Source organism: Trachymyrmex septentrionalis, unplaced genomic scaffold (assembly GCF_001594115.1).
Source record: "Trachymyrmex septentrionalis isolate Tsep2-gDNA-1 unplaced genomic scaffold, Tsep1.0 scaffold7, whole genome shotgun sequence".
Taxonomy (NCBI): Eukaryota; Metazoa; Arthropoda; class Insecta; order Hymenoptera; family Formicidae; genus Trachymyrmex; species Trachymyrmex septentrionalis.
In genome coordinates, this window is record NW_017305884.1 from 4,211,074 (window position 1) to 4,221,845 (window position 10,772).

Sequence of the window (10,772 nt, forward strand, 5' to 3'; positions counted from 1 at the left end):
CTTAATATAAGTCAATGTACTTAATATACAGTACAATGTACTGTATATAAGTCAGGTAGGTTGGGAAGATATGGCTGTTCAGAACAGAAGTCTGCCACAAGGGCCCTGACCAAATATCATACAGATATGAAATTCAGTGTATGGAATTCCATATATTAATCGTCCAGTGTTTGGAGTACTCCATACCAACCATACTGGAGTCGCCGCCCTTGTCGTTAACAAAAGCTCCGGTTTTCTATAGTCAGTATGAAATAATTTAATAGTTTTCACTCTTTTTTCGTAACGTGATAACTTCTGAAAAACAAAGTATGGAGATAGAAAGAAAGTAAGAAAGAAATATCATGTACAAACGTTTTATTTTTAAAGATATCTCCGTGGATATCTTCTTATGATAAATGTTTGGAATTTTAATATCGGCGGAGGCATAAACTGGGACTTGAAGAGAAAAATTTACTACCAGTTGTAGTACTCAAGTAACAACAAAAAGTCATTATAATGCTTTTGCGGAAAGTGCATAATTTGTAATAGGACATAAAAATGTTAAACACATCTTCGTTAAAACATCCCCATTAACACTTATAAAAATATTAACACGGTTTTTATAAGTTTTTCTTTTTTTTCGCTTGTTTCAGCTCATCGGCGAATGCGAACAATAACTAATTATTTCTTGGTAAATCTTTCCATTGCGGATCTTATGATGTCATTGCTCAACTGCGCATTCAACTTTATCTTCCTCCTTAACTCTAATTGGCCCTTCGGAATGGTGTATTGCACCATCAACAACTTCGTAGCACACGTGACCGTTGCTTCCAGTGTTTTCACTCTCGTCGTAATTTCATTTGACAGGTAAGTTTTTATTAGAAACTTCTTTATACACACATATCTGTTTCTTTCTCAGTCTCTTTCCTCGTAATATTAGTCATTTAAGATTATTATGTAATGTATTATAAAAAATATACCAATAATTATTTATTGTAGTTTCTAAATTTTTAACGATAAATCTTATTTGCTTAACTTAAAACTTTGACTGTTTTCTTTAATTAAATAAAGAAAATAGATTATAACTATTTGTAATGATAAATTATAAAAGTAAGAACATATACATATATCTAATAAAAGAATACAGATGCAAATTAAACAACTTTACGTAATATATATATTTTTGTTTTATGAAACAGTAATATTGTTCATTATACATATGTAGTTCCAATCATATGGACACAACTAATAATTTATTGTATAATAAATATATATTTGTATAAACTACTTTTCTATTCTCTCAAAAATTGTTTATTTGTTTATAATAGATGTTTTAAGTTCCGTTTTTTTCATCGATTTATTTTATATAGGATAAAACAATTTGTTTTCCGTCGACATACGAGGTTTACGCAATTAATTATGAGATACGTCGAGAAAATAGAGACATACGAATACTCGGTTCCATAGATCCTTTTTAATAGTGACATACGGGGAAAAGCTACCAATGCGGCGAAATCGCTGTAAGCCGTGGAGGAAACGCTAGCAGAACGTCGTTTGAATTGATATCATTCGTATGCAATCGATATTGAATGCAATCTGGTAGAGATAGTCGAACTGGACCACTTCACACGTTTGTTCAGGAAGCGAGAAAAATGTGTAAATGTGTTATACTATAATATACTCCAATAAATTCACTTTTCTTCTTTTATATCTCATATTGTTTTATTTCGTTGTGCATTCTTCCGTTTTTCAATAAAACCTAAAATGATAATTTTCTTTTCTTTTTATATTTTCAATATATCGTAATTTATATCTTCAATAAGCGCGCATATGGTTAATTCTATTTTATATATTACTAATACCAATAAAACATATGTAATAGCAATATTCTCTTAAAATTTGTGTAATTGCATTAAAATGATTTATTCACAACATATCTATGTATAATAAAAATATTTTCTTAAAATTTAGGTAATTGCATTGAAATGTTTCATTCACGATATAAATATTACTCTTTTTTACATAGCACAAAATAAAATAAAAATATATATACATCTACAACTATTAAGTTTTTGTTTAATACAATTTTTTTAAATCATGTAAGTACGTGAATATGTTATCCTTTTTTTTATTTCCCATGTATTAAAAAATTATTTAAATAATTAAAATCTAATTACAAAATATTATCTAATCTGGCCTATTGGTAAATATTAGTCGGTCAATTATTACGTCCTGCTTGTTTGATAAACGTGGTAGACATGGTAAACTGTTATTATTGCGTGCATGCGGGAAGAGTATAAGGGTAATAATGTTAATATTGAAACTGGAGACGTGTTTATAATCTGGTGGATGTTTGTGACAAACACACGATAATATACTATATATTGTATCATTGGTGGATAATTCTAATTAACTTTAACATCACGTTAATAACGTAGTTATATTTAATCGTTGATTTCAACTCTCAGATCTAAACAATTATAAATAAAATTTTGTTTTATTATTAAATATGTTAATATAACATTTAATGATATTTTTTTATTTTACATTTTTCTTTGAAAATATGATTATGCGTATATTTAATATCTATTTTCTCTCACATATCTTAAGGAGGTACGATCGAAAAATCAAAATGCTTTGATCTATTTAAAAATTACACAGAATATTATTTAAAACAAAACTAAAGCAATATTAAATTTTTAAATCGATTGGCCGTGTAATTAAAAAAAAAAATAAGCTAAAGTTAAAGTTTTATGCATGGTGTCATATGACATATGCATTAAATGATTGATATATTATATAATTACTTACTTTTAAAATGCTTTAATCCACATAAAAAACATATACAAGTAGTTAGAACAAATCTTTTTTTACATCCTTGCAAGAATTTTATCTTTATTCACCGTGTAATTTATTTGTATACAAGCAAAATGCTGATGAAAGCATGCCTATTTGAATATTTAAAGAAATATAAAACGCGAAAAACTTGGCAACGCTGTTGACTTCCGACATTACGTTAGATTGCAGCTTGCTTCATCCTGTGACACATGTGTGATAATTGAATATATATGTGTTTGTTTATAACCTATTGTTATGTTTTTAACTGCAAAATACGTATAATGAAAATAATATTTTAACCTCTGTCAATTAAACTGTCAATTACTAGTGTATTCGAGTAGGAATGCCAATTCATTCATTTCAAAATGCAACGTTGTCAAGTTATCGATAATCATTGAACATAAAACATTACTTATATTTTCTAATAATAGAATATTAATATTCTGATTTATAATTAAAAATTAGCAATTAATGTTATTTTTAATTTTAATAAACCTTTATAAATTAGCCTTTCTTATTATTAAAAGATTCTCATATTTGGTTGGTATTATCAATGTAGAATAATAGCGTACCCTCTCCTCACCACCCCGCAAGTGATCAATCATACATCCTTAAATTGGACTTAATTTGATAGTACCTATTAATATGTTTTTCATACTGAACACAATTGTGGAATTATTAAACCTATCTATGTTCGGAATGGATTCCGATCGAAATTATTCCATTTTATTGAACAATTTCAACGGGAATCCAGATGTATGCTCTAATGTGTTATGGATATGCTCTATATCTTTTATTTTTTATAATATTACCCTTCAATATTTAAGGATTAAATTCTAAAAGCTTCCAAAAGCTTGTTTGCACGTATGGCATTAATTCCCTAAAATTTCAGGGTTGCTAAAATCAATTCATTGATTTGTTTTCAAAATATCTTACTCAGGTAATTATTTATGATAACATTGACATTCATTTGGTTTTCATGTATTTTATTCATTAAAGTATTAAACAATTATTACAAAGTAATAAAATTAATAATTTAATTAAATGTAAATATATTTATTAATTATTATTAATTGTTATTATTAACTATTATTATTAATCATTATTACATTAATTATTCTTTCGACAATCTCATTAAATATATGTCGTATTGTTATTAGTTTGCAATTGTATTAATACTCAACTTATAACATTGACTAGAAGTTTCTTTAATATGTTTTCGTAAAAATTGGTATAATAAATTATTTTAACGTACAGTAATTTTAACGAAGAATGTTTAAATTTTTAATTATTTTGGTATTTAAATATTTCATTGTTTTCTTTTTATTATTATTGATCTTCATATATTTACAATGTATTATTCCTGCATTTAGCTTGTTTATCCATAAGTTTGCAAATACAATTTTAAACTAGATATTAAATTTTATCTTTTTTTATTCAATTTTAATCTGATTTACTTTACTATTTATCTTTTACAAAATGTAATATTTTAACAAAAGATTAATACAAGCAAGCGTAAAAAAGTATGCTTCAATGCATTGAATATACTTCGTTCAACTTATATAAATATATATAATACAATTTAAAAAATATTTTCTTTTATTAAGAATTTTATAAAGAATTATTTTTTTCTTTTTATCTTTATTGCAAAAATAAAAAGATCAAATTATCACGAATAAAATTCCAATGCGCAACTCTCATCTTTCATTGCATAAATTAAAAATGCTAATAACCAATTTTATAGAAATCACGTCACGTTAATAAAAATCGGTATATCATCTTGTCATTAATCACATGCTTCAAATTTTTTATTAATATGGAATATACAGATGTTTAGATCAAGCAGAGGGAATAAATGTTATTCATAATATTATAGATAATATTAGAATGGACCTTAACGAAATGGGGTACGAGGGTCACAAATGGAGGGATCTGGCTCAGGGACGGGAACAGTGGCGGGATTTGGTATTTGCGGCAATGAGCTTTCGAGTTCCTAACGCCTAATAATAATAATAATAATATTATAGAAACATTCATAATATTCTTTAAAATAAATTAAAATAACATTATATGTTCAGAAAATGTGCATTAAATATATACATATAGCATTTCTGGTTATGCTCTTTATGCAAACGGTGACTTGATGTATCTATAGGATAGTTTTAATAAAAAAAAAAACAAGACATTTGCGAATTGGTAATTGCACGCTGGTGTATGAAGAATCAAGTTACACATATGCCGCGTAACTGGAACAATGTACTCAGCATTATTAATCAATCTATGATGTGCAATAAATATAGTTTACCCTCGCGAAATCGAATGAATTAATTGTATTCTTATTAATGAAAATGTTATACAAATACACTATTAGTATCGATTCATGTAAACAACACGAAAACATTATAAATAAAAAATAAAAGTAATTGAATATATAGGTGCAGTAATTTAATACATAAAATATAAGACAGGAAATGTGTTATATAATATATTTTCAGATACAATATATTTTCATATCCATCATATTTCCCATTTTTTAATATTGTTTTCTCTTTTCGTAGCAAAATAAAATACATAACATAATGTAACAAATAAATATCACAAGTTAAATAAAGACAACATTTGTTAAGTAAAATGTGAAATTTTATATTTTAATTATTAAAATATTTTATATCAAGAATTAATAAGTTATAAAAAATTATTAAACTTAATTTTTTTATAAAAGAGCAAATACGACAATTTTTCTATAAAAATTAAAGATAGAAAATTTCCAGATAGAAGACAAACTTCTATGCTCTCTCTTTCCTTTGTATTATATTATAATGATACATTATTATAATAGTGTATGTAATAGCGCAAACAATAAATCAAATTTAGAAGCATTCAACATATAAAGCAGAGAGAGATTCTCTTCTTTCTTTATAATTAAAGTTAGAACATAAATTATTAGTCACGATTGCCCTAAAGATGGTAGAGAAAAGATAAGATACAAATTCATGCTCGTCGGTCATTCCACTATTGGTGCAGTTAACCCGAAGGTCACAGATTAGTATCTGATTCGTTCCACATAAAACGTTCAAAGAAAAAAAGACTATTACATTACTTTATTATCAATCTTTATATTTTAATTTCGATTATATTATAATGATTATTTATTGTAGATTTAATTAAACATATTTATCTATTTAAAGATTCAATAATAATAAATTCAAAATATATTACTATAAAAAATATTTCCTTTCTCATGTAAATGATATTTTACGAATTAGTTCTACTTTATTTCTTTAAGCACAAAAAAACTACAAGCCTGGTATAAGTGTGTTTAAATATAATGTATAAAGACTTTTAGACTTTTCACAAAGTTGTTAAAACTTTTTATTTTTAATAGTCATATCAAATTTGTCGAAATATTTTACTAAGAGTATTTCGTCTAGAAATTTTGGCCATCTAGTATAATGATCGTTAATAAAAACAATTAGGTTATAACAAAAGTTATCCATTAAAGGTTAGAACATTTTTGCCGTCATTTAACAGAATAATTATACATAAATTATGTTTCAATGTTATCGTAGTTGTCAATTAATTACTTGTGGCAAGACAACGGCAAAACAAGACTTTTAAAGTTTCATACTTAAATTATTTTACGGTAAATTAACTGCGCGCTGGAAATTGAGGCTGAAGTTAGATAGAACTTTAGGACTAGAAATGGGTAAGGGATGAATATAACGAATACTAATTGATGTAGGAAGATCAAAACTGCCTTTTAAAGTGCTTATTATCGGAAAGATTATAGTAATTAACAATCACTTAAACTGTCAAATAACTGGAGAGTAGAGAGAATGAATTGTAAATGGATTAATTTACGTATATTTATAAAAAACTGTAGCTCTTACTAAACTTACTAAACTGTAGCTCTAACTTTTCTAATTTCTAATTTGTCCCATTTATTCTTAACATAAACGTAAACAAATATTACTCTAAGAACTTTAATTAAGAAAAATGGAATAATAATTTGAATTAAAATGATCTTCTTGCATGCAGACTAATTAATTTTGCTGCTAGTTCGCTTGGCATAAAATAAAAACTTTGTGTTAAGTATTAAATTAAAATATAGATTAATTCGACATGATCTTTCATTATGTTTTCATTAGTAAAGAATGAAATTAAAACAAACGTTTGATCAATAATGAAATTCGAAATCTTATGCATATCGCAGTTTATACGTTACATCGAGATGACATAAAAGATTATTAATATTGAAATCGTCACTATGATAATTAAGTTTGTCAGTATTCTTCAAATTCAACTTTTCAATCCGATTAGCGAACCATCAATTAATAACGGCTCATTAAAGATAAAAGTGAATTAACGATCAATCAATGCCACAGTCAATAATCCAATTTTGCCAAAGGTTTTGCCGATGGAGCTATAAAATATCCAATTTTTGGTTCGTATTTTATAAATATTGAATTATCGATTTACATGCCAATATTTCGTTTTACGGCTTTTTATATTACATTATCCTTTTCTTATCAGCAAAAAATTAATAAATACTCTTAAAGATAAAAACGCAATCAATTTAAGCATCATATAATAATAATAATTCAGTGTCCGCTTATTAAAGATTGTTTAAAGAATTTAGAACGGTATCGTTAAAGTTTACAAATAACAATATTTAATTAACTGCAATCGGAGGTAAAAGTGGATTATTTTAAACATCTTGGCATATTAAACAAGTTCAGTATTACAATGCTTTTCACGTTCTAATCGATGAACGAGAAATTGAAGTTCGAATAGTTCCAGATAGCTATATGCTTCTCACGTACTGCGGTTTGTATATGCAAGGGTTGGACTGACAATGTACCAGAAATTAGATTTGCTACCTATTAAACATTTATTAGATACTATATTTTACAGCCTTTATCTCTTTGTAATATGTCATATTATATATCATATCTATATATCCCGATACTTCGTTGACCCATAAATAACTCAATAAGAGATATAACAAAGTTATTATGTAACTTCTAACGTAGGAAATAATGAATTTAGTTATTGCAAGATAATAAAGTGACAAAGTCCGTGGAAAATTTATCTCTCTTCTATTCTTTATAATTGCTACAGTAGAGAAATATTCTTTATTTTATTCTTTTGTTAGTCAATACTCCATTGGTTTTTCCTTCACTTGGTATTCAAAGAGTATTCTCTTGTGTCAACAATCTTTCTTTTTGTAATGCAATGTACTAATAACTGTATTATATGACTTAAGATAAAAATATAAATTAATCTTTTCACGTATCTCTCTATCTCTCTCTCTCTCTCTCTTTCTTCTCCCCCCCCCTTCTCTCATTTCATCATATTAAAATATTTTGGAGTCAGAAATATGCGGAACGATTTATAAATCGGTTGATAAATATATAAAGAAAATGTGAGTTAAATTTAACTAATATATTAATTACTTGTTAAATTTACTTTTAATATAAATTTACTTTTAATGTAACTTTTTACAATATTAAAAAAAATAATGAAAATATTACGTTATCTTTAAGATGAATATTCATATGCAATTTTCGCGTCTAGACATTCTCGTGTATTTCACCTGCAATAAATGTGTTGACATGTTTTCGGAGACAGCTCATCGCACAGCTATTTACAAACGGATTTCAAGTTGTAATTCTTATCACATGTACAGAATGCTTCGCGTTCTCGTGACGCAAAATGTCATTATGGTTTCAACGGCTTTACCAAAATAAATATCTTGCCATCATGAAAAAACTCATGAAGAAAACAATGTAACCATTTTGTCTATGTTACTTATTGTTTTGGTTTATACAATACTACACAACAACTGCATTTATCTGCTTTTTTCATGGTTAAAAAAAGATAAAGATCACAGCAGAAATGTGTCAGGGGTGATTTTTAACTAAAATTTAAAAGTTAGAGATTATTAGTTGTAATTTTTTTTTATTTGCACTGTTAAATATCTTAACAATAATATCAAATCTTTATTAAAATAAATCTTTTTTCTATTAAAATAAATTTAAGAAAGTTTAAATATATTAAAGTAAAAATAAAAAAAAATGTCAATGGGCGATATGGAGCCGATGTAGAAAGTAAAGCGCAGTGATTGATAATTCTTTTAATAATGTGACAAAAATTTAAATAATGAATTCTGGACATTTCAGCTATATTTTTTAGCCATTCTCAGCAGATAACAAATAATATTTTTCCTATCGTGACGCAAATGAACTGAAATGCATTAACATTATGTAACGCTCTTCATGTGTCATTGCGCTTTATTTTCCGCGCCGATTCTACATCATCCATTAACATTTTTCGATTTTTATTGAAGATTAAGAGTCCTATAATTTGATTTATTGTATATATTTTGAAGTAAATTTATATTGAATTATTCAGATATTTTTATTTCTTTTTATAAATCTAAAGATAAGATAATTAACTGTACTGTTAAAAATAAAGATTGAAACTTATTAAAGCAATATTTGTATGTTAAATGTTTTGAAAGGTATCTTCTAATATGTTTTATAACAGATTACTAGCTCGTAATTATTCAAATGTTAAATATAATTTACAAATTTTAAAAATAAATTTGTTTGTTTTATATTTATTAAGCTGGCTTTTTTAGTACTAAATAGTTTCGTTGGTATCAATAACTAATAAATAATAGTGACAAAATACGATATGAGAGATTTTATCATTTGGTTCAGTTATTTCTTCATGACAGCTTTCATCGTCTGAAGACATTAAACAGAGAAATTTCTCGGAGTAGCAAACTGTTAAGATCTCAAAGAGCATCAAGTTTTCATTATTAGCATACGATGTATAATGATACAATATATAATGACAAGCCCAAAATGCGAGCATTCGGCCTATATACATGCAGCAAATTATGCTGCTTTCAAATACGCATTCAGTAGCATTATTTATAATATTAGAAATTAAGATCTAATTTGTAATATCTTTGTGAACTTAATAAAGAAGAGTAAAGATAGTCTCGTTTCTTTGATTATAATTTATACGCCAATATAGAAACTTACGTAGAAATTCTATTGTAGATTTATACATTTCTAAAACTTCCTCCAATCTTACAAGAACATAAAGCGTAGAAGTAATTGTCAAGTTTAGTTTCCTCGGAAACTCGCTGAGCAGTTTATTGCATGGCAAATAAACAATCCGTAGATTAACGTAGATTATTTATTGTCTCACTAAAACTAAATCGATGATAACTGAATAACACTATGAAACACATAATTAAATTCATGAACTTTTATTGTACTTTTATTCATGAACTGTTTATTGTAAAGATGTTGTATTGTAAAAAATTATGTATTTGACCTTTTTTTGGTTCTTTTTTTTTATTCTCATACATTCGACTAATTAATAAAATATGTTACACTGAAATAAATCCGTATTCAATACACAGTATTCAAATAATTTTCATATAACATATTAAAATATATTTCATAATATGGCATAACATTTTAACAAAGATATATATATATATATATCTTTGTTAAAATGTTATGCCATATTATGAAATATATTTTAATATGTTATATGAAAATTATTTGAATACTGTGTATTGAATACGGATTTATTTCAGTGTAACATATTTTATTAATTAGTCGAATGTATGAGAATGAAAAAAAAGAACCAAAAAAAGGTCAAATACATAATTTTTTACAATACAACATCTTTACAATAAACAGTTCATGAATAAAAGTACAATAAAAGTTCATGAATTTAATTATGTGTTTCATAGTGTTATTCAGTTATCATCGATTTAGTTTTAGTGAGACAATAAATAATCTACGTTAATCTACGGATTGTTTATTTGCCATGCAATAAACTGCTCAGCGAGTTTCCGAGGAAACTAAACTTGACAATTACTTCTACGCTTTATGTTCTTGTAAGATTGGAGGAAGTTTTAGAAATGT

General features: G+C 25.9%; 1 protein-coding gene across 1 annotated transcript in view; it reads left to right on the forward strand.

The window, feature by feature from the left end:
* Positions 1 to 10,772, forward strand: part of LOC108753473 (tachykinin-like peptides receptor 86C) — a 42,558-nt gene that overhangs the window by 14,631 nt on the left and 17,155 nt on the right. Inside the window, exon 2 of the mRNA XM_018495061.1 lies at positions 633 to 846. Within this exon, the coding sequence (XP_018350563.1) occupies positions 633 to 846 (214 nt within the window). The remainder of the gene's footprint in view (positions 1 to 632; positions 847 to 10,772) is intronic.